We start from the raw sequence: 24,060 nt of genomic DNA, 5'->3' as shown, positions 1-24,060 counted from the left end.
CACAGCTATTCCACAATCCACTCTGCCATCTTGTATTTATATTTGGTCACGATTTCCGAATCTCTCTTCGCGGCGAGGCCTACCACGGAACAGAGGGCCGTTAATTTCAACGGCGAGCATCCATCATCATTACGTCAATTTCAGATTACCGGGAAGAAAGGTCTTCCCTCCTTTGAGAACAAGATGGTCCGGCGCACGAATCGAGCCCCGAAAAAACTAGCCATTTAGCTCGAACGAAAAAACCGAGGGTCCTGAAAGGGCTCAACTCTCGAAAAAGCAAAGAAAGTACGGATCGAGGACGAGGAAGGCGAGCCGACGAAAGATGGATGAAGAAAAAACGGCGCAGAAGCGAGGACGGTTGGCCATCCGCCTCATCTGCCGTTGAAAAGGTGAGAATCTTGATTTGAGTGAGCGCTTTAGATCGGCGTTCCCGGAAACCCCGTAAAAAAGCTCGTAGAACGCCAGGAAATCCTTCGACCGAGCCATTAGCGGCGATTTCTCCTAAGCCATCGAATCCCTCTTCTTCCGTCGGTGTCTTCCAGTGTCAACCCCATTCCAACTCGTCAAAGCGTTTCTATCGACACGATGCGTCGATAAAGAAAAAAAAAAAGAAGCGGAAGAATGAACGAGAAGGCCGAAGTGCATCGATGGGAACAGTAAAAGCTACACTGCGACGCGAATCAACGAGGGGAACCAAGAAATTACAATGAAAAATGATATCGAAACTAATTACCATAAAGACTCGACATCATTTACCATTATTATTTCCTATGCATCAAAACTCATCTTATGTAAAAACCACTTTCCTAACCAAGTCTTAACCCAAAACAATCTCATCTATGCAAACTACTTATTATTCTGTATTTATTGAAGAAATAGAGATCTTAATCTAAAATTTAACAAGTGCTAATTATTACAAGTACAAAATTCTTAATCTGGTACATCTACTCACCAATTTGATTCATTTATAAAAGCTTCGCCCTCAACTGCAAAATGCCCAAGTTTCTCAAGAAATAGTTTCCATTGTTGTCGATGGAAGGTACCGCCAACTTTTGCTTCCCGACGTTGCAACACACGTTCGTAATTTCTACTTTTCTTTGTGCACGAACATCGTTTCACATCACGTTAAACGTATATGCATTAACTTGAGATCAGATGCGTAAATTTATTTGATAAAATTAATACGAAGCTTATCGTTACAATAGCCAAGAATGCACTGCTATACGAGGGATGCATCGCCATCTACGGCGGATCATCCAAGTTTATCGAGAAACAGTCCGCCGTTTTCATGACTAGATGACGCCTCAAGCATGTGCGATCGAAAAATATTTCCAAATATTAGAATTAGAATAAGTGCTTTTGTACCTGGTATATTTTAAGTACAATAAGACATAGGCTAGACAGTCATAATTTGTGATACTTCTGTTCATGTTTTCAAATGTTACTAGTTTAAGCGAAATACCCAATTTAGTTTAAGACTCTTGTACTTGCACCTAGTAAATTTACAGGTCTATTTTTGTAACTGGATCTATTGTCTCGAATTTGAGCTAAAGATCTTTAATTTTATCAATAAATACAAAACATAAATACAATCATTACTACTTTATTGAAAATAGTTGAGAATTCTCTCTACCTTGAGATGATTTGGGTTTTGCAACACTTTTCTCGATGTTGATGTTTAACTTCGGAACGCTGTGTAATACTGTTAAATTCTTTTTATAAAAAAATGTTTAAAACTATCAACCAAGGGGCGATTCGAAACCCGTTTTTACTCAATCGAAGTACTTTACTGATGCTGTTTTCAAGGCGCATGTGCTAAAACCCGACCTGTTTGGCAATATGATCGCTAACTCACACTTTGCAAAAATGAGAAAGTACTCTCGAAACTCGTTTAAAAAAGAAAAAGAGACAGCACCTTTCACGAGAACACCGTACAGATATTCGAACAATAATTGACAGAAATTACTATCGAATAATCGATACGTTTTTAACAAAAGTTATATTACATTATTCTTATCGCATTGTTTACAAAAATTCCGATATCGTGATTTCAAATTACAATTCCAAGAAGGAAAGTAATAATATCAAATTGTTACAGGGGAGAAATTAAATGACATTTCTTGCTTCTTAAGTAACTGTGACACTAGTTCATAGAACAAACTAATAAGTAATTTTGCGTTTTATGTATAATGTTTCCATGGAAAACATTTTTAACAGTTGCTTCCCAGAGGTCTGTAAGACATTTATACACTTCAAAAATTGTGTAAGTAACTCATATTAATTACTTGAAATGTTCATACGTGACAATAATATTAATATTGTTTTGATAATTAATACCAATATAATTTTAAAAGTAAACAAACAATAAACAAGTATCATGAAAGTTCTATAACATTTATGATAAATTTCTTTTGAAAGTGTTATAATTTTTAAGACAAAATTTACATTACTTTTAGCCAAAATGCTATAATAATAAATGGAAAACAGATAGCTAATGAAATTCAGAATGACTTAAAAGTAGCTGTTAATGCTTTGATAAAAGATGGTAAAAAGAGACCAAAATTAGTAGCTATATTAATTGGCAATAATCCAGCCAGTAAAGTATATGTTCAGAGAAAAATGGAAGTTGCAACTGCAATTGGTAAGATACAATTTAAAATTTTAACATTCTAATAACTTTTTAAGTAAAAATTAGTAACATACACGATAGCTTGCATTAGTGTCAAGAAGTTTAATAATTACAAATTTATAAATATTATATTAGTTTTCTTAATGTTTTAGGAATTGAAAGTTATACTATTCGGTTAGAAGAAACTATGACACAACAAGACCTTATTAAAGAAATCAATCATCTAAATGCAGACAAAACTGTAGATGGAATTCTTGTGCAATTACCACTAACAGATCAGATGAATGAACATGAAGTGTGTCAGGCAATTGCACCAAACAAAGATGTTGATGGTTTTCACTTAGAAAATATAGGTAATTTAATGTTAAATAGCAACTGCGTCATATCTGCGACTGCTTTAGGTGTAAAAGAATTAATAATTAGGAGCAATATAGATACTGTTGGAAAAAATGCAGTGGTTATAGGACGATCCAAACATGTTGGTTTACCAATCGCATTACTCTTACATGCCAGTGGTAAGGGCATACAGTTGTTTAAATACTATAATTATATATATTTCACTGTGTTAAAACTTCAAAATTTAAAGTTTTAATTATTAATTCATAGGTAAAGGAAATGGTTTAAATATGACTACGACTATTTGTCATCGCCATACTCCCCACACGGAATTAAAGAAATATACCAAAATGGCTGATTTAGTCATAGCAGCAACTGGTGTTCCTGGTTTAATTACTCAGGAGATGATAAAACCAGGAGCTTGCGTAATCGATGTTGGAATTACAAAAACGAAAATAGGAGATAAATACAAATTGGTAGGAGATGTGGACTTTGAGAATGTAAGAAAAGTTGCTGGGTATATAACTCCAGTACCGGGTGGTGTAGGGCCTATGACTGTAGCAATGTTAATGAAAAATACAATTTCGGTAGCTACTAAAAATCATCAGAGCACGAAATAGTCTTGTCTTAATAAAACTGATGTATATTTGATAATAGAGATATTGTAATCTTATTAATCCTCTGGCATTCTTTGGGTCTTTTAATCTTTCTTAATTATGGACAAAACTATAATGAAGTTTATATCAGTACGTTTGTAAAAACCATTAGTGTATAATAAAACAGAGGACTGCCCGAGGGTTAAATCAATCCGTTATGTATGGGCCATGCTTACTGTTCACTGCTGGCTACATCTGCTTCTTTTGGAATGCCCAAATACCGATCTTATTTATTTGCTGCTGTATCTGCCATGTATCTGTATTACCAAACCAATATAGTATTTAAAATAATGCAATGTTTATTACTATGAAAAATGTATTATTTCCCTTGAATTAGTATTATCCATGCCTATAAGCATAAACTTAAACACAAAAATCTTATAAGAATTATTTATTGTTATGTTAACAATTCCTATTACTGTGAACTTTACAAATTACAATATCAAATGACAAACTGTTCCAAATATAAATGTAGCCACATAATTTCATATTACTCTTTTTTTCTTACAAAATCAAATGTTTTAAAATATAGAAACTGCATTGTATGTTGCATATAATACATACGTTATAAATATATTTTAATATGCATAAAAATGTATTTTTCAAATGTTTTTTGATAATGAAAAATATATAAACCGCAATTAATCACGTGTACGAGTCTGTTTATTTCAACAATAATGTTGTGAACTATTTGCAATGAAAAATGCAGATTACGTTTGGATTGTAAACTTATTTCAAGAATGAAAAAGAAAGGCTCGCAGTTACTTCTTTTCTCGAGATTCCCAAAAACTGTTCGAAGTTCCCCACGCTTTAGGAAAGATGAGAAAAAAGGCGAACGGGTAGCTTTACTATTTCATATCTAAAAGTTGCCCGAACTTACATGTCCCGCACTCGAGCATTAGCAATAGCGAAGCGAGTTATCACTAAACAGTTGAGTCTGCGATCTATATCATGCCTGCATTACTCTCAGTCTCAGTTGTTCTGAAACTTTCCTCGCGAAACGTCGTCAAATTCTTTACATTCGATTCAACAAAAATGGTCCGTCCAAAAGTTTTGATCACTCGTCCGGACATTCCAAAAGCAGGGTTAAATTTACTTCAAGAACAGTAAGTGTTTTTGCAAAATCGTTCTCTCTCTCTCTCTCTTAAGCCGTGTATCCACTTATCGCGCAGTCGCGAGTCGCAAGCTGCGAGCACGAATGCTAACTACATCTCAATCATGCATACTCACTGTTTTTTACTCCCTCTAACTATACGGATTGTTTCAGAAATGCATGTAAATATTTAGGAAACTGAATCTACACAATAAAATAAATAAAAAATATCCTACCTATCTACTTTACTTTTCGAGTTATGGATGACTATAAAGAAAATGATCGAAATGTCCACCATGTGCCTCAATACACTCTTACTCTCATACCTCTAATCGAATTTCACATTCGCTACAAAATATCGAGCCTTTCCCGAATAGTCTCAAATCCCACAAATAAAAATCTAATGGGATCGGATCGAAAGACCGTATATGATCATTTTGTTGCTTTTTAGGAAATTGAGATACTGACTGCAAATTTGTATTATTAACAAATGCCTGTATATTGTTTAATGAATACATATAACTTTCAAATGTTTCGAGCCAACAATTTAAATGCAAAATTTCTTTACTCTATGAATTTTTCTTTCTATGGGTTACTTTAGATGTGACATTATACTCTGGGACAAACCTGAACCAATTCCAAGATCTGTATTGTTATCAAAAATACAAAATGTTGATGGAGTTTATTGTCTACTAACAGATAAAATAGATGATGAAATCTTAAATGCTGCAGGACCACAATTAAAAGTTGTTAGCACTATGTCAGTTGGTCATGACCATTTAGATTTAAAAGCTTTAAAAAAAAGAAATATTAGTGTTGGTTATACTCCTGGTATTTTAACAGATGCTACAGCTGAATTAACTGTAGCATTATTGTTAGCTACATCTAGACGATTGTTGGAATCGAACAGAGCTATTTACAAGTATGGAATACAATACATATAATAAAACATTGCATTAGTTGAGCATAGATTTCATATAAAATATCACTCATAGGGGAGAATGGAAAGCATGGGCACCTACTTGGATGTGTGGTCCTGGATTATCAGGATCTACTATTGGGGTAGTAGGATTAGGTCGAATTGGTGTTCAAGTGGCAAAGATACTAAAAAACTTCAATGTTGCTAAGATATTATATACAAGTAGAAGTATCAAGCAAGAAGCATCTGAATTTGGAGGAGAAATAGTAGAACTCGATGAACTACTACAAAAGAGTGACTTTGTAATTGTTACAATAGCTTTAACACCAGAAACAAGGCAAATGTTTAACCAAGGTGCATTTGAGAAAATGAAGAGGTCTGCTATATTTGTGAATGTTAGTAGAGGAGAAGTTGTTGATCAATCTGCTCTGTTAGAAGCTTTGAAAAAAGGAACAATCAAAGCAGCTGGTTTAGATGTCATGACTCCAGAGCCTATTCCACTAGATAGTGAACTATTAAAATTAGATAATTGTGGTAAGTGTGATAGTCATGTATTTATAAATCCATGGTAAACCATATATAAATATGATAAACATTCATGTTACTTCTCATACTAGTGATACTACCTCACATTGGTAGTGCAGCTACAGAAACGCGGGAGGAAATGTCGAGAATAACTGCCAGAAATATTCTGGCAGTTTTGAAAGGAACACCAACTCAAATGCCTGCTCCACTTCAATTATAAATATAAATTATATGATGTATTAGCATTAGTTACAAATATGATTTATAAACACAGATCGTTTATTAATTTCATGTATCAATATATATATATATATATATGTACTTAAATGTTATATAAATAGTGATAATGAAGTGATATATTTGTTTCACTATCTATCAATCTCATTATTTTATTTTTCTGAAGTATACTGTCTCATTGCTTTTAATAATTTTAAACTTTGCTCATATGTAGCAAAGTGCAATGCTGTGGTTATTGTAGCTTTCAACTGACTTGGTACTAAACCTTTGAACAGACCCTTCACACCTTCTACTTTGAATGTCACCTTTAAACAATCTATAAGTCCTGTACAATAGAAGAAGGCACCGAAATGTTTTCTACCATGTTGGAATCCTTGTATTTGTAATCTTTTTCTACTAAGATCAAATGGATATATTGCAGTTTTGGCTAATAAACCAGCTGCGCTACCGGACATTATAGAATTAGTAAAACTTGTATCTATTTCATTGGAGTATTTTTTATATATATCATTGAAAAATCCATAAAATGCAAATTGCAGCCCAGTATGCGGTACAATTTGCAACAAAGTTGGTAATAAACCACGAAAAAATGTTATTGGTGATTCTTGTCGAAGAATACAACTAGAAAGATATATTTTATAAAATAGAACAATGTCCGAAATATCGTCTTCTTAAAAACTTACCTACAACAATGAAAAACTCCCTTATATACTTGATGATTATTTGATTGTGCCACTAATCGGGTTCTTATAGTATCAAAAGGAAATGACACGATTGTAGCTACAGAACCAGCTCCTGCTCCTGCTATAAATTTTGTTGAATATTTATATTCATTTAAAAGTGAAAAATTATCCAATCCTTTCATGAACACATTATATGAAGAGAACTGTGAATTGTTAACAATTACATATTTTTATATGCATTTTAAAATATTTGTATAATGTTAGAAGAAGTATAAGCAAACAAATCGTTTTTTCACTTTTTAATACAAATTTTCATAGTAATGTTTCGTTTAACTAAATAACCAAATACCTGACTCATTCCATACACAATTGAAAGTGATTGAGCAGGAACATGTCCCTTCCAAAGAGCAAAAAGTCCTTCTTCTTTAAATATCAAAAAGAATGCTTGTGATAAAGACTTATATTTACTAACATGATGATTAGTAACAGGTTCTACTTGCAACTATAATAATAAAGAATTTTCTAAACGTAATGGAACATAATATTGTATATATTTGTATTTTATAATTGTTTTACCTGAAACCTAATTTTTACAACATCTAAGGGCTGACAAAGAAATCTGGATATGAAGCCACTAATAGCCCCTGCTACAGCGTGATCTGAGTTATGATCGCTTGATTTTAGCAAAGTACTCATAGTTATAATTCTTTATCGACACAGTGCAACTTCAATTCTGTGTGGCCAGATTTGCTTCTATCGATTTGAATAGCAAAGTTTGCGAAGCAAATGTAAAATCAGTCATTGTTTGCGTTACTGCGTAGTAGTTTATACAATTATTTAACAGTGTAATTAATATCGTGTATAATTTCAGAAACTGGAGAATAGTCGTCGAAATTATACTGATACTTTAAATCACAGTAGTCCTTGGCTAATGTCATTAAATTGTAACCCCAACGACTTTTAAGCACAATTTCTATGTTTGATTCAAGTGGAACATTCAAATGTCCTTTCCTAGATATTAAATCCAAGTGTTCGATAAAATTTTCCTGCGCAAAAGTTTATTATTACATTAAAAAATTTATCGAAAATTATAAAAATTTTATTGCTATTTTTTATGTATTTAAAATATGCTAGAAATTAACGCAATTTAATTCATACTTACATAACTTTTTAATCTGCGTATATTCCACAATTCGGTATACAATTTGTGTAAATTTAAAATCATTGCTGTATGTATACTAGAAACATTTTCAAAACTATCATCGATTGTCTCGAATTCTTTGTCATTCGAACTGCAATTATTTATTCTTGCGGAATGCCATTTTTGAAAAAATCGCTTTGCACCACTTTGCATGTACAAACATTTAGCGTTAATTATAACATCCGGATTATTAGTAGATACTTCGTTACACAATCGGAAAACATCGTCTTCTACGGCTTCGACCAAATGAATCACGATACCAGGATAAATGAGAAGTAATCCTGTAATACGTTCCAAAAATTTCTTTTTAATTGCGGTATCAAACAGTTGTTCAATATCATCACAGTTTGTAACTTTTGCACAAAATATAAGCCTACAAAATTTGAATCTTCTGATTTCGCGGATGTAATCAAGTACACATTTTCTTACCGGTTCATCCATCTTTCATTCACTCGTTTGATCGATAATATACAAATCTAAACGAAAATAACTTTCTGTAACTCAATGTAAATATTTATAAAATCTACAATACAATATACTCTTTTTTAAATAAAACTCGACCGCACAAGCTAAAACATAATTATAATTAAAAGATCATTTTATTCAAGGCCGAATTAAGGCTACGACGTACTTTTGATAAGTAAAGAACAGCGGGATTCAGATATTTTTACGAGAACAATCTTTAAATATTGCTTCATCTTGCTTTTCTCCACAAATTTATTGAAAAAATATTTGTAATTTCTTTATTTTAAAAAATGAGGCTCCTTAATCTATGTGAATTCAAACGCGATTGTAAAATCTTTCCAGCATCATTTGATAGAGGAATCAGAAAAATTAACGTACAGAACTATTTGGGTTTGTTGGCGGGACAAGTCATATTGTGAACAACATCAGGAATATTTTTTTCATTTTCATTTGTTTCGAAGTTTATTACTGAGAACTGAAAATTGTAATACATTGACGTGCGATAGTTCCTTAGGTGCTTCAAACGTTTAAAAGGTATATAATTAACAAAACCATTCACGAATTAGAACGTTGATTAAAGTGTCGTGTATGACGAATTCGAATTTGACACGTCGGGTGGAAAATTTAAGTCAAACTACAGTTTTAAACATGGGTAAACCTTACTAGAAGAGATCGATTTATCCAAGAATGTTTCTTTTTAACAGGTTTAGGATTATTTCATTTATCGTTATACATAGTTATTAGTAAGACATACATGTAAGAAAAGTGTAGCTTCACAGTCATAATATTCAGTGCGTTCCTTCATTTCACTTTATATCAGAGATAGACAAACAAAAACAACTTCATCGTATGACCAATAACTAATATTGATCGTATTAAAAGAATTGGAATGAATACTGATACAGTTACTATTACTTCACAACTTACTGAGCTCCTACTTCTGAGACGCGCAACAAATGAAAGATGTTATCGATGTTTATCATTGTTTCCAAAACTTAAAACGTATACAATTAAAATTTATTAGTAAAACGGGTTTATAAAGAATACATAGAATTGAAATTTGACTTTAGAAGATTGTCATGAGTTTTGTTTGCATTAAGTAGCTTTTGTACTTAGCATTATTAATCTGCAATTGATCAGCTCATAGCCATAGTTTATGCGCGTCTCGATGAGTGAAAAAAAATAGAAATATATAATTATCGTATAACTTAAATTTGTCCAAATGTGTTCTGCATTTCTTTAAGTTTTGTACTAGAACTAACAAAAACAATACGGTCATAAATAAAAATAACATAAAAAGTTAGCCGAGCACAGAACTAAAGTATAGCAGCATATTTTCCATGGAGAACTTTTCCTAATCACAGATAAAAAAATTGTAACTAAGTTTTAGGTCTCCAAGAGGTTTTACTTATTCAGATATGTGGTCAAAGTCGAAACAAATCAACTAGAATTATAACTAGAGTTCCTTCCCGTATCGAATCGTTTATGCGTTCCACAGAACATATTTTCTCTTCCTCGGTTACCACCGCCATATCCCCAACGATCTGAAAATATAAGTTAAAAAATGATATTAGTTAAGGAGAGATACCACTCAATTGCGAATAGTTTAAAAACAAAATGTCGTAGAACTTTTGCATTTACTTTGATTTTATTATTGTACGCGAAAACACTTACTTCGGCCACCATAGTTTCCACTCCTGTCTGCAAGCTCTGAAAGCTTTGGATTGACAACTTGGTTGGCTTCTTTAAGTACATTAATTAAATCTTTAGCTTGTCGACTGTTTTGTGGTGTAAAGAACGCGTAACTTGTTCCCGTACTATTTGAACGGCCAGTTCTGCCTATTCTGTGGATGTAGTCTTCAGATGATGATGGATAATCGAAGTTGATCACGTATTTTACATCATCGACATCTAGAGAAATGATTTTACTTTAAAATTGGTACTATTATATGATACTGGGCTTATACAAATCTAAATATAGTTATGCACGTTTGTTACACTTAACAAATCTGCTAACTTTTAATACTATGTATATATTGTGCCCAATAAACAATTTCTGACTTGCTATGTGATTTTTTTTTAAATGAAACCTACATACGTTTCTTTTTAATTAAAGTTAATCTTTACACTAACTTTGTCAGAACAGTAGTACTTTATTTTCAAACTAATCAAATCAATTAATTTTATTATGTTTTAGTTCTTCAGTCCGAAATACATATGCAGCTAAGCCTATAATCATACACTAACCCATACTAACACGTTAAATGTAATAAATATTTGAATAGCAAATGTAAAGTTCTATAATCACAGATAATCATGTTGACTGCCGCAGTGTTTTGAGCAATATGATTCCCAACGCAACTCGTATAGGAGCTAGCTACGAGATAATTTTCTACTTATTTGAATTTTTTTTTATGAATTAATAATCAGATCTCTAATGCATACTGATCCCTCTTTCTCATGCCCATTATGCATTATTTACTCGTAGGTGGCGTCCAGTGACAGATTATCTGCTCGTGGGTTGACTCGTTCAGCTGCAGTCGACGTGTTATAGTAATAATTAATAAAAGTGACCTGTTGAGGTTTCTCTGCCTGTATTTCTAATCCGTTTCAAAAGCGAAACGTGCGAAAAAGAAAAAGCGGTACAGGCAAGATTAATCTTGACAGGACAATTCGCTTAACGATTACTGCAATTATCCTCGAAAGTAGTGAGAAGTGACAGAACTGTAAAAATTCTCTCTTATTTCAATATTTTAATTTTATATTATTTCGTAACGACCTCAAATGAAATAAGTTTACTTCTTCGACGTAAATATCTAGCAGATTCACGTTCATATATCATCAAGAATTGAATATATCAAACGTATCAGTAAGTAAATTGATATTAAATATTACAATAAAAGTCTCTTTTAACACATAAATTTCATAGTACTATGTAATAGATATACTAAAATTATTGTTTTTTTTTTTTAATCTTAATTTAGCGAAACAAAAAATTGATCAAATAAATACTTTACTACAAAATTATATTTCTAAATATTTAACATTTATATGATGAAGGTTAACTATTATGCCCGTTAAAACTATTGAAAATTCGATACTGCCTTAATTTCATTCCTAAATGTTAGGTACATACGAAGAATATTTTAAAAGATTGCATCAACTTTAAGATTAAGTTAAATGCATATGAATGTAAGTTAGCTGCATAATAATAAATACAAACCCTGTAACCGCTGAACATTGCATTCCATGTGACTGCATACAGAGCGCCCTAGGGGGTGTGCTATTCTTGAATGCAAGTTCACATCGCAATGTTGTGTCCTAAGCATCACCAGCGAGTAGCGATAGTAGCAAAATCAATAGATTGTTGTCTCTGACACCGGCTGAGCATTGGCTATGAAGTGTGATGGTTGTACCAAAATGGAAACCACGGTCTTATCTCACACCCAACCAGTGCGATAACGGCACCACCCGCGCACCACTCTACTACTTGTGTGGTACACAGGCTGAACACAGAGGCACATTAAGTACAATATTATGTGCAAAACAGAATTGCACATGTACAGTGAGTGAGCCATGTTTTCTTTATCGAACGATCGTTTTTCATCGCACACTCAACACAATTTGTGCACCATGTGCCTCTGAAACAAAGGACAACCAGACTGATTAACATAAATTATAAGATGCCCACACGTATTACTAACGCATTTCCTGTATTCCAATATTTGCTCTCAATTCTTTAACACAAGCACATAATCTAAAACATTTTTTTGTTTTCTATTAATTAAAATAGATTGCATTAGTGAATGTTTAATAATGCTGGTAAAACAGTTCAAGACAACTTATAGTATAAACGATTTTAGACACTGAAACTCGATGCCCTTTTAATTAAAGTAAATAAAATGTACAGCCTATTATATACAACTTTCACCTTTTATGCGAATCATCCTGTTTATCTCCCTATCACGAAGTGCTGCAATTATGAATGAATATTCAGTATACCTATGCAACTATAAAAACTGAATATGAATATGCTATTAAATATTTTTTTTTTTTTTTAAATGTGTAATTATTATAACGAAAAAGCTATATGTTTAATAAGTGATACAAATAAATAATTAAAAAATATAAACATACCAGCTAACTAATGCCGTCTATTTAATATTCTAAGCTTATGTAAAGTTTGAGAATGTGTATTAGATACATTTTTACTTCAATAATCTTTTTGTATCACTTTACTATATCCTAATTATTCATTACCAAATTCTACAGAGTATTTATAACACTCTGTCAATAAATTATGATACTTTATTTCCTATAAAGTTTTTCAAACTGTTCCTTAATTACGATAGTAAGTTCCTTAATAATATCAATTACATTTATACTAAAAATTGTGAGGCATCACTTTCATATAACCAGTCTGTGCTACATCGCCACTTTACCCTAACCCTTTCTAAATAAGTGTAGATTTTCGTAAATGCAATTTTCTATCGAGGGGTAAATGCATTTTTGAAAATCTAACTTTAAAAACAAAAAACGAAAAAAAAATTTTTGTATTACATACCCAATCCACGAGCAGCAACATCGGTTGCTACAAGAATCGAACCTCTGTTGTTCCTAAATTCTGAAATTTAATTATACATTTCATGGATTAAGATTAATACGATTGTTTACTACTTATATATTAATTACGAAAAAAAAAAAAAAAAAGAACAAACCTCTAAGAACATGGTCTCTTTCTTGTTGAGATTTGTCACCATGCATGCATACAGCAGGCCACCCATAACGACGAATATTTCTAGTGATATTTTCCACCTTTTTTTTTGTCTCTACAAAAATTATAGTCTTCCCACCATCTTCATTAACATTACCAATTTCCTGAAGAAGAGTCCCCAATCTAAAATCAACACAAAATCGACCGTGATTGGATAGCGTTAAAAACAACTCACAAAAATATTTGCGGGCTAAATAAAAGTCAGTTCTTCTTAGAGGAAAATTTTTATATGAAATCATATAATATCATGCAAGTAGTACTATCATCATAAAAATTAAAATGAAAAAATTTGTATTCTGTCGAAGTACAGAACGGTGGAATAAATTTTAATTAAAGTAATAATCGATGGGTTTACGATTAAAATAGATAATCATTAATCATTCAATTACTATTTTTAAAATGCGCTATTTTAATAACAATTTGAAATGTTCGGTATAATGATTCTTGCGCGACGCTAGTAACAAAACGAGCTTAAATGTTCAAAATACGGAACGTATATTCAAAACGTAATACGTACTTTGTTTCCTTTTCATGTTCTTGACAGACATCAACAATTTGAAGAATATTGTGATTAGCAGCTAGCGTTAACGATCCAATATTCAATTGTGTATAATTTGTAAGATATTCCTCTGCAAGATTTCTAACCTCCTTCGGCCAAGTAGCGGACCACATAAGAACTTGTCTGTCCGGCCTGATTTGTTCAATAATTTTTCGAATTTGTGGTTCGAAACCCATGTCCAGCATCCTATCAGCTTCATCCAATACTAAATAAGTGCATCTGCGTAAATTTGTCGTACCGCGTTCCAGAAAGTCAATTAACCGCCCTGGTGTAGCAATGCAGATTTCAACGCCTCGTTCCAAGTCGCGAGCTTGACTTCCCTTTGGTGCACCACCAAAAATACAAGTATTTCTCACATAAGACAAAGAACCAAAATCATTAGCAACAGTCTGAATTTGCTGTGCCAATTCTCTAGTAGGCGCTAGAATGAGAGCGATTGGTCCATCACCGCGATTTAATGGTTGTTGGCTGTTAATATGTACTATTGCAGGTAAAATGTATCCCAATGTTTTTCCAGATCCGGTTTGTGCAATTCCAACCATGTTTTGACCAGACATTGCAATTGGCCATCCCTGAGCTTGAATAGCAGTTGGTTCATTGAATCCTTGCTTTCTAATACCCTGCATTACATAATCAGGGAAATTTCCTTCCTCAAAATGTTGAATAGGATTAGGAACTTTTTCTCCTTTTAAAGTAATTTGGTTATCTTGTCTAAATACATCAACATCTCGAGGATGACGTCCTTGAACATTGGGATGTGGTATATAGAAATCCTTTTTAAAAGGCTTTAAACTTTCAAAACTCCAGTTTGGTTTTCTCAAATTAGTACCAGCACTGCTTGTAGAATTTTTGTTATTACGGTTTCCAAAACCTCTGTTGGGTGTGCTGGTGGTACTCGCGTACCTACTTCTTGGTTGTCCTTTACCACCCCTGTAACTTCCATTGTGGTAACCGTTAGACATAGCTCCATAAGTCCTATGGAAGAGAAAATACAAGTAGTTGTAGAGATGATCATTGTTATGGTATATAAAATGTGTTAGTTTTTATGCATAAATGTACTGAACATAGAGAATCGGTTCCAGACAAAATGTGTGGATTCCAAAGGCAATTCAGACTTTGTTTTTCCTCCCATAAGCATTCATGCTCCATTAATGTATATAAAATGGAGGCATGCCAAAATGAGAGGTACAATTATTTTTTCTAAATGTTAAATGTATTCTATATATACTTATTTGGATACAAACCTAAATAGAACAGTTCCAAAGGCACCAACTACTTGTCGTAACCTTTAATTTACAAGCATTACAATCAATCTATGTAACTTTTGTGATAAACCATTTCTATTCAGGTTATTACACTTTAGCCAAACCCAATAATTAAACCCATTACTAATTAAAACATTCACAATACATTGATGTGTTTTTTAATTTACGTATTTTTTAATTAAGACCTTGAATAAGGTTTTATAAATTCAAAGTTGCTTATTCTAAAAAATTGTAATAGACAAATACATTAAGCATTTCCAAAGGTACATAAATCTATGTAAAACTGTAATTCAAAATAAATTATATACTTGTTGAAAGAAATACTTATCAAAAAATATTGCATAATGTTAGATTTATACATTTCTGCAAGGACATAACAGAAGAAATTTAGCAACGACGCAATGCAGATATTAGCGTAATGGCGGACCACGAGTGACCGTTGTAAGAATTGCGAACACTATCATAATATAGTAGCGAATGCCGCGGAACTTTAAATGAAAATATATTTTCCATCGTACTTATGCATTTTAATATTACTTACATGTTTGATGCTAGTGATGACCTTTAAGTCCCGGATTAAATTGATGTTAACGTAGTTTGTTATACTTGACTGACTCGACAAGCGGCAAAGATTTCTAAAATTACATTCACAATCATTTAATACGCTTGAGTAATCAAAAAAACGATAAAGAAATTACTAATTAATTACAATACAACGTATATCTATACTAGATTATTTAACGAAAAATAAAGTAAAACAAAGAACGAACAAACGTCTTACCTGCACCGCTTCCAGGGACAGAAAGAACGACTCACCACGAAGCCGGATATGAGACACACCAGTAGTTATAGTGGTGGGAATGCGCAGAAACGCATTTCAGTTCTCTACGCAGATTTTGCAAGTATTGATTTTCATTAAACTGTAGATGCACAGACGACGTTACACAAAATCATGTATATTGTTTATTCTATTTATAATATTATTTACTCTGATTAAATGCATATATATATTGCTTTAACATTAATATATTTTTAAATGTATTTCAGGCATTTATTATTTTAAATATTTTTAATGTCGAGAATTTCACTTCCGGTTTCACCATCCAATATCTACTGCCCTAGTTGTGTGGTAGTTCATTGGAAATGATTCTGTACTGTAAACTAATAATAGTATTCTCGATAATAACTAATTCCAAGACGCTCAAGTACTATTAAGAAATAGTAACGATGTATTTTAGAAATAATAATTTTTTTTTATTAATATTTTCGTCTATTTTATTAGCTAACATGTAGTTTTGTAAAAATTTAATTTGTATCTTTTATTTTTAGCGGTGTTTTCTTATTAATTACCAACAATTAACAACTCTTTTTAATCGTTGTTGGTATATAAAACACGATTTACATGAAAATAGTAATCATTTTTGTACTTTATAGTCCAATGGAAATATAACATACTTTATGCATTTGTTTTAATGTTGTATTATCTTCATAAAAATTTAATTTTTTCAACTTTGGTTGTAAATTTTCCAAAACTTTGATCCAATATAACTCTACATATTAACGAAACATTAAGCACGTAGAATAATCATATAAAATTTTAAATTAATTTTAAGATTTCCCACCATTCGGACATTTTGTAAAGTAGTTCGTGCATCAAGTACATGCAGTGCTAATGGCGCAATTTTGCTTCATTTATCTGTAGAGAGTTGCTCGTCTATATGTTCTTAGTCTCTGTTATACGTCTAATAGAAATCAGTCGTGTGAGCCCATCGCGATCTTGTAGACACAGTTGTTTGTGGAGTGCATGCGTTTGATGGGTTACCTTTTATGGTGATTCAAGTAACAAGAAAACATTCGTCAGACTTGTAATGTTCTAATAGCAAATCAAAAAGGGGACCTTCTGAAAATACGTAAGCCCTTCATGTGTTTCTTGACCAGTCCTTGTTTTGTTCGTTCTACATCGTTTTAACGTTCACATTCGGGTTTGCAAAGTGATAGCACTTTGTAAATATAAAGATGACGGCATCTTTGTGAATGAATAAGCGACCTGTCTTATGCTATGGATAATCAAATTTTACAGGTATCGGGCACACCTGTAATGTATGTTCAAAATTTTTTTTAATTTCATGAGTTAAAGTTTATTCGAGTGATACAAGAAATGTTTCTTAAGTCGAAAATTAAAGTGTGGGAGATTTTGTATAACTACACCTCTATTGCATTCTGTTCCTTCGTTTAGGAAACAATTAATTACTCTTTTATTTTAATATATTTTTCGTTTTCTCTAATTTTTCTTTTTCCTATATACAACTATATATGGGTTAACATAAAAATCAGTAGATTCATTATCTGTATACACAAATTAAAATTTTGAATGAAAGTCTTCTTTTTATTGTAAAAATTAACTAATTTAATTATAACATGTGTAATTTTGTTTAAAATATCAAAATGAGATGACAGGTTGACCTAGTCGTTTAAGAATAGTTCCTCTTGCAATGTATGCATTGTATTTATAAGTGAAGCTACTAGGTTGCCCTAATTTTAAATATTAATTTTATTAAATAGCTTTTATTTATAACAGAAACATTAATAATCATTACTTAACACTTGCATTCGCCTGGAAAATAAAAATAGTTACTGAACACATAATTTAAGAATTTGATGAGTCAACTTTTTAAGAACATGACTTCATACTTATTTCCTTATTTTTTAAACATTCGTACAAATTCTAATTCATTTGGTACTTAATAAAGGAATATCATACAATTTATTTATAAAAGAATATTTTGTATTTTTATAATCTGTAAAATTATATTAATTTAAAATAAACTTTGTTTCATTACTACTAAAATTTCTATTGGTAGCTGACGATTCATTATTATTTCAATATTTTTTGGAATATTGTTTTTAATGCTTAATTTTACTTTTATATGTATAGAATGTTCGGCAGCTTGAGATGGATTATAGCAATAGCGATTGTTATATCGCTAGCAAAGGCAAATTATCCACCTCCAGAGAGACTGACAGGAATGAATCCTTGCATTAGCAAGCAAACATGTCACGAATGCATACAAACACCACATTGTGCATGGTGTGCTGCACCGGTAAGTGTTATTTTGATAGATATAATATAAATTACAAATTTCTTTAAAAATATTTCTTAATTTTATATATTGCAATTACATATGTATGTATGTTTACCATATTAAAAGAGTAATAATTAGAATAATAACTTAATATTTTTCTCTTATATTCTTATGAATTAAAATGACAAATTTAACCATAGACAATCAGGATATTATTTAGGCATTCCCATTTAAACGCCCCAATCAGTATATTAAACTTTGATTCAGAGACATGATTCATTGTCAGTACCAAACTTGTTGAATAAGTACATTTATATTTTTTTATAGAAATTTTCAGAAAAACGATGCTTTCTACCAAATATAAATACCAAAATATTTGCTACATGTCCAGCAGAATACACATGGAATCCAGACAATGTTTTTAGTATGATAAGACATAACAATCTAACAAAAGGTGGCTATACCATTGGTGGTATCAATAGTTATGAGTATTCGTACATGAATTCTAGCTCATTTAGCTCTAGTTCACAATCGAACAGAGAAAGTAGTAGTAGCAGCAGCAGCAGCAGTAGCGGCAGAAGACAAGAAGCTGTGCAAATTTGGCCACAAGAAGTTAATTTAAAACTTAGAATAAGTGAGTTATTAACGTTTTTATAGAATCCTAATAAATTTCAGTGAAGTACAATATTTATAATTTAATGCGATATAAATATTTTCAGGCGAAGCGCATAGAATGACCTTTGCTTATTCACAAGCAGAAGATTATCCTGTTGATCTGTATTACCTTATGGATCTGAGTAAATCAATGGAAGATGATAAAAAGAAATTGTCAGATTTAGGTCAACTTTTAGTAGAAAGTATGAGTAAAATCACAAGTAACTTTCGATTAGGCTTTGGCAGTTTTGTTGATAAAGTTGTAATGCCTTATGTTAATACAATGCCAAAGTCGTAAGTTTCCTAAGAAGAATTTGTATTTCCATACATATATATTCTATAATTGTAGTTTAACGTATTGTTTAATATTAAATTTACAGACATTTTTGTATTTCAGACTAATAGAACCATGCGATGGATGTGCGGCACCGTATGGATACAAAAATATTATGACATTGTCCCAAGACACTAGTCATTTTGCAGTAAGTACCTAATAATTTTATTTTTAAATATTTTCTACATAAAAACTATTATTTACATATTTTAATCATACAGAGTTTAGTGCGCAATGCTTCAGTGTCTGGAAACTTGGATGCACCGGAAGGCGGATTTGATGCAATAATGCAGGCTATAGTTTGTAGAGGACAAATTGGTTGGCGTGAAAAGGCACGTAGACTGTTGGTATTTTCTACAGATGCTGGTTTTCACTATGCAGGTGATGGAAAACTAGGTGGCATTGTAAAACCAAATGATGGTATATGTCATTTGGATGGCACTGGTCTCTATACGCATTCATCTTTGCAAGACTATCCAAGTATTTCTCAAATTAATTTAAAGGTTAAACAGAACGCTATTAATATTATATGGGCTGTCACTGAAGAACAAATAAATATATATAAAAGACTGACTAAACACGTAGAAGGATCTTTTGCCGGCAAACTGTCGGATGACTCGAGCAACGTTGTAGAATTAATTCGAGAACAATACGATGCTATTTCAAGTTCCGTCGAAATGAAAGATACAGCCAGCAGTGCTGTAAAAGTAAAATATTTTTCAAAATGTTTGGGCGCGGGACCACTTATCGAAGCTTCAAAATGCGATGGGCTAAAAGTTGGAACAAAGGTCGAATTTATTGCAGAAATTGAAGTCACGAGTTGCCCGGAAAATAGATCAGAATGGAAACAGAAATTTGAGATTTATCCTGTAAGGATAGAAATATTCATATATGTACATTTAATTTCACATATGTTTAAAAACAAGAAACAGTATTGTATTTGAATATATTAATATTGTTTAGGTTGGAATTAATGAAACTCTTACTGTAAATCTGGAAATGTTATGTGACTGTGAGTGTGAACGCGAAGGTCTTATGTACGAACCAAAATCACCAGAATGCAATGGTGTTGGAACTTTAAAATGTGGTGTTTGTGAATGTTACGATGGATTCTTCGGGAAACGCTGTGAATGCAGCCCTCATCATGAGATGACAGGATTTGATAAACATATTCAATCTTGCAGGCCTGATAATACTTCTCTTGTAGATTGTTCAGGGAGAGGAACTTGTGCATGTGGTCAGTGCGAGTGCGAAGAAAGAGAAAATCCCGAAGAAGTAAATATATAAATCGTTTTAATATACAGATCTAACTCTTTTACTCTGACGCAAAATATTTAATGTTATTTTATTATTTTTATTTTCTATAGATAATATCAGGTCACTTTTGCGAGTGCGATAATTTTTCATGCGATCGAGATCAAGGTTTCTTATGTTCTAATCATGGAACTTGTGAATGTGGACAGTGTGTCTGCAATGCTGGATGGACTGGACCATCTTGTAATTGTAGATCCTCTAACGAAACTTGTATTGCACCGGGAACCACAAACGGAGTATTATGTTCAGGACATGTAAGTTTAACGTTATAATATACAAAAGGTTCATTATAAATTAATTTTAAGTACTATTGCTATTCCTATTTAGGGCGATTGTATTTGTGGTGAATGTATCTGTCATGAAGAAGGAAATATGCGATACTCGGGTAAACATTGTAATAAATGCCCCACATGCCCAAGTCGCTGTGAAGAGCTAAAAAATTGTGTATTGTGCCAAATGTATGGTACTGGAAACTTTAGCGACAAAGAGGAATGTGCAAAAAATTGTAAAGAATTTGTCCCTGAACCAGTTGAAACGGTTATACCGGACGTTGATAAGGACGAGGAGCCATGTTCTGGTATAGACGAAGATGACTGTAAATATAATTTTGTTTATTATTACAATGAAACAAATTGTCTGCAAGTACGAGTACAAAAAGACAGAGAATGTCCGCCACAAGTCTACATGCTGGGTATAGTGCTAGGCGTGATAGCAGCAATTGTTTTAATTGGTCTTGCATTATTACTTTTATGGAAGTTGTTGACGACTATACATGATAGAAGAGAATTTGCAAGGTTTGAGAGAGACAGAATGATGGCTAAATGGGATACGGTAAGTATTTTAATCATTCCTTTCGATTAGATATATTTTTATTACAAAATCATTTATTATAAATATCTTTAAACAGGGAGAAAATCCAATTTATAAACAAGCCACGTCAACATTTAAGAATCCAACGTATGCTGGAAAATGAGAACTAAGAATGATCTCTATCTGATAGAGGATGCAAAACTATTACATTGCAGTAAATTGTGTTTTTTATATAAATTTTAAACTGGTTAATATTTAAACGATAAACAACATATTTTATTATTGTTGTGCCTTTAGATCTTTTTCCGTACCAGACTTTTGCTTTTACTTTCGACCTATCGATCTATCGATCTTGCCGTACATACCTCGGCATTTCTCAGCAAGATCGTTGTTTGAAACTTCCAAGCGAAATAATTACTTTCATTCTTTTCGTGAAACTCTAATTTCTTTGTTTCGTTATATTGTTCATGATTCACAAGCATAATCGTTAAAAAAAAAAAAATTTCGTCTTCCCAATCATGTGGCACACGTTCATTTAACTACACTTCCTTTGTTTCTAACCTATATTTAACTATCAGTAAATTAAAAAAAAAATACAATTTTTTAGCTCTTTATCACTCGTGCTCTTTATCACCCATTGCTATCAAAGTAATACACTGTACACAAAGGCAAGACACAAAAGATCTAAATGGCACAACAATTGTGCATCAAAAGAAGCTTTAGAAGTAAGTAGTTTTTAACATTGTAACTCGTAAGTATTTAATGGGAACTAATGTAGTATGAAATTCGATCGACCTATTCATTAAGTACGATATTATAATACTGCCATATAACTTAGACTGCTATGTATGAATGTGTACGTATGTGTGTGTAGATGTAATTTATATACAAGGGATAATAATCTCTATACAATAAAAAACTGCAATGTAAGAATGAATATCTGCATGGCAATATGGTAATGTAACGATTCTAAGATTTACAATTTATCTTACCATGCATTTTATATACAAGTGCCTTTTATCTTGCGACAAAACTGTTTGTACCATTTTTCAATTGTCTTTTTTAGTCAGAAATTTATAAAGAATATTAATCTCTCAATAGGTTTTGTCTCTCTCTCTTTGAATTAATACCTAGAGTAAGATGAATTTTCTTTTTTAAATAACATATTTATTGAGATGTATCATGCGTTAATATATTTCAAATAGGAAATACAAATAAGGCACATTAAATATGTGATATTGCAAGATCTAAAACGTTATTTACAGATGTACTTTAAGAAACGATGATCAATTGTTTTCGTTCTATGTCTTCCTTGTTCTCACACATGTTTTAGATTTCATAAAGGATAGTTTGGAAATGTATGTAGAAAATTGTATAAATGTATAAAATAACAAAACGCGTAGTAATAAGTATAAATCATTTTGCAATTGTTAAAAAATATAGATACATCGATTTTTTTTTTTTAGTTATATGAAATATTATGTAAACAAAAGGTTACAAAATTTTGTTGCCTATTCGCTGTCTTATACATAATAGACATACGATTAATAAAAAAACTATTGCAGCTCTTTAAAGCCACTTGAATCAACATTCGAAACGTATTTGAAAATTAACATAATACTTTCGTAATGTATTGTATTAATCAGTTTTAATTATACTAATAAGATGTGATTTAGAACTTTTACATTTTACTCTTATTTAAATATTTAAAAATAAATTCTCAGCATGAAAGAATCAAATATATTAAGCTGTAAAACAATTTTTTAATAATGAATCCCGGATAGAAACAAATGTTATGCTTGCGTGAAATTATTTACTGAATAACTTATATAAACAAAGTTTATATTTCAATATTGATAATGAGAAAAGAATATCAGTTTATCTTACACTCTTAACGTAAGATAAAATAAATACAACATTTTGTCATCATATATTGACAATATACTTTTGTGCGCGCATTTATACATTGATTTTTGTAGCCTTGTTCTCACAAATAAACTACTTCTTTACAATCATAGTTTATAAACTAAACCAATTACAACAAATAACAAAATAATATAAGATGTTACGTTATTGATTTTGCTAATTTTGTTTATAAATTTTAAATATTTTATTTTATTTGGTCATTGAAATCATAAAAAATTAGATTTTTAATGTATAATGTCCACATACTAATTATGGTTTTACCATTCCTCTACTTTTTTTTACGTAAAATGAAAGAATTTAATTTATGTAAAAAAATATGTATCTCCACTTAAGAAAATAACTTATATAAAAAAATTTAGTATACATTCTGTATACTGTAAAGGCCATTTACATATAAAATTGGCTGCACAGTTAGAATGTAGTGTAATAATATATTACAATAACAGTTTTTTAATAAATTGCGTGGTTTTTCATGACAAACAAAATTTCTATGCGGACAGCATCTGGTGCAAGCTTATCTCTTGTAAAAAGATAGGTGCATAAAGTGCATAATATGGTAGGTGTCATATTTCATGATCCAAGGAAAATGATACAAAC

General features: G+C 31.5%; 6 protein-coding genes across 10 annotated transcripts; 3 read left to right on the top strand and 3 right to left on the bottom strand.

Moving 5' to 3' along the window:
• Positions 1–1,835: 1,835 nt before the first annotated feature.
• Positions 1,836–3,886, top strand: LOC122404982 (bifunctional methylenetetrahydrofolate dehydrogenase/cyclohydrolase, mitochondrial). 3 transcript variants are annotated; one of them, XM_043409424.1, is made up of 5 exons: positions 1,836–2,263; positions 2,457–2,641; positions 2,782–2,982; positions 3,064–3,144; positions 3,236–3,886. In XM_043409424.1, exons 1-5 carry the CDS (start codon positions 2,190–2,192, stop codon positions 3,583–3,585), a joined length of 891 nt encoding a protein of 296 aa, XP_043265359.1. In that variant the 5' UTR covers positions 1,836–2,189; the 3' UTR covers positions 3,586–3,886. The 3 variants fall into 3 exon arrangements, with proteins under 3 accessions (XP_043265359.1, XP_043265357.1, XP_043265358.1); XM_043409422.1 differs by having other exon boundaries at positions 2,782–3,144; XM_043409423.1 differs by having other exon boundaries at positions 2,782–3,150.
• Positions 3,887–4,447: 561 nt separating this feature from the next.
• On the top strand, positions 4,448–6,513 carry LOC122404981 (glyoxylate reductase/hydroxypyruvate reductase-like). The gene is made up of 4 exons (XM_043409420.1): positions 4,448–4,727; positions 5,316–5,636; positions 5,710–6,167; positions 6,251–6,513. Exons 1-4 carry the CDS (start codon positions 4,573–4,575, stop codon positions 6,376–6,378), a joined length of 1,062 nt encoding a protein of 353 aa, XP_043265355.1. The 5' UTR covers positions 4,448–4,572; the 3' UTR covers positions 6,379–6,513.
• Positions 6,514–6,547: 34 nt separating this feature from the next.
• On the bottom strand, positions 6,548–7,911 carry LOC122404983 (mitochondrial thiamine pyrophosphate carrier-like). The gene is made up of 4 exons (XM_043409425.1): positions 7,655–7,911; positions 7,428–7,580; positions 7,079–7,281; positions 6,548–7,016 (listed from the first exon to the last, which is right to left on the bottom strand). The coding sequence occupies exons 1-4, from the start codon at positions 7,772–7,774 to the stop codon at positions 6,548–6,550; spliced, it is 945 nt and encodes a 314-aa protein (XP_043265360.1). The 5' UTR covers positions 7,775–7,911.
• On the bottom strand, positions 7,786–8,720 carry LOC122404743. Its single transcript, XM_043408964.1, has 2 exons — positions 8,241–8,720; positions 7,786–8,124 (listed from the first exon to the last, which is right to left on the bottom strand). The coding sequence occupies exons 1-2, from the start codon at positions 8,718–8,720 to the stop codon at positions 7,912–7,914; spliced, it is 693 nt and encodes a 230-aa protein (XP_043264899.1). The 3' UTR covers positions 7,786–7,911.
• Positions 8,721–9,171: 451 nt separating this feature from the next.
• LOC122404607 (ATP-dependent RNA helicase p62-like) lies at positions 9,172–16,167 on the bottom strand. Of its 2 annotated transcripts, XM_043408716.1 has the most exons (8): positions 16,124–16,142; positions 15,884–15,977; positions 15,322–15,363; positions 14,036–15,052; positions 13,463–13,641; positions 13,309–13,368; positions 10,419–10,655; positions 9,172–10,288 (listed from the first exon to the last, which is right to left on the bottom strand). In XM_043408716.1, coding segments are annotated over exons 2-8 (1,641 nt in total). In that variant the 5' UTR covers positions 15,886–15,977; positions 16,124–16,142; the 3' UTR covers positions 9,172–10,184. The 2 variants fall into 2 exon arrangements, with proteins under 2 accessions (XP_043264651.1, XP_043264652.1); XM_043408717.1 differs by lacking the exon at positions 15,322–15,363 and having other exon boundaries at positions 9,176–10,288; positions 16,124–16,167.
• A 946-nt stretch (positions 16,168–17,113) lies between these two features.
• LOC122404961 (integrin beta-PS) lies at positions 17,114–23,455 on the top strand. Of its 2 annotated transcripts, XM_043409386.1 has the most exons (10): positions 17,114–17,252; positions 18,278–18,443; positions 18,753–19,059; positions 19,145–19,373; positions 19,477–19,561; positions 19,635–20,282; positions 20,377–20,688; positions 20,781–20,981; positions 21,055–21,558; positions 21,635–23,455. In XM_043409386.1, the coding sequence occupies exons 2-10, from the start codon at positions 18,279–18,281 to the stop codon at positions 21,698–21,700; spliced, it is 2,517 nt and encodes an 838-aa protein (XP_043265321.1). In that variant the 5' UTR covers positions 17,114–17,252; position 18,278; the 3' UTR covers positions 21,701–23,455. The 2 variants fall into 2 exon arrangements, with proteins under 2 accessions (XP_043265321.1, XP_043265320.1); XM_043409385.1 differs by lacking the exon at positions 17,114–17,252 and having other exon boundaries at positions 18,270–18,443.
• The last annotated feature ends 605 nt before the right edge of the window (positions 23,456–24,060 follow it).

Source organism: Colletes gigas, unplaced genomic scaffold (genome assembly GCF_013123115.1).
Source record: "Colletes gigas isolate AHSC1104 unplaced genomic scaffold, ASM1312311v1 Colletes_gigas_Sc00003, whole genome shotgun sequence".
NCBI classification, from domain to species: Eukaryota; Metazoa; Arthropoda; class Insecta; order Hymenoptera; family Colletidae; genus Colletes; species Colletes gigas.
Note: the sequence above shows the minus strand (reverse complement) of the source record. Positions and strands in the feature narration are given on the sequence as shown.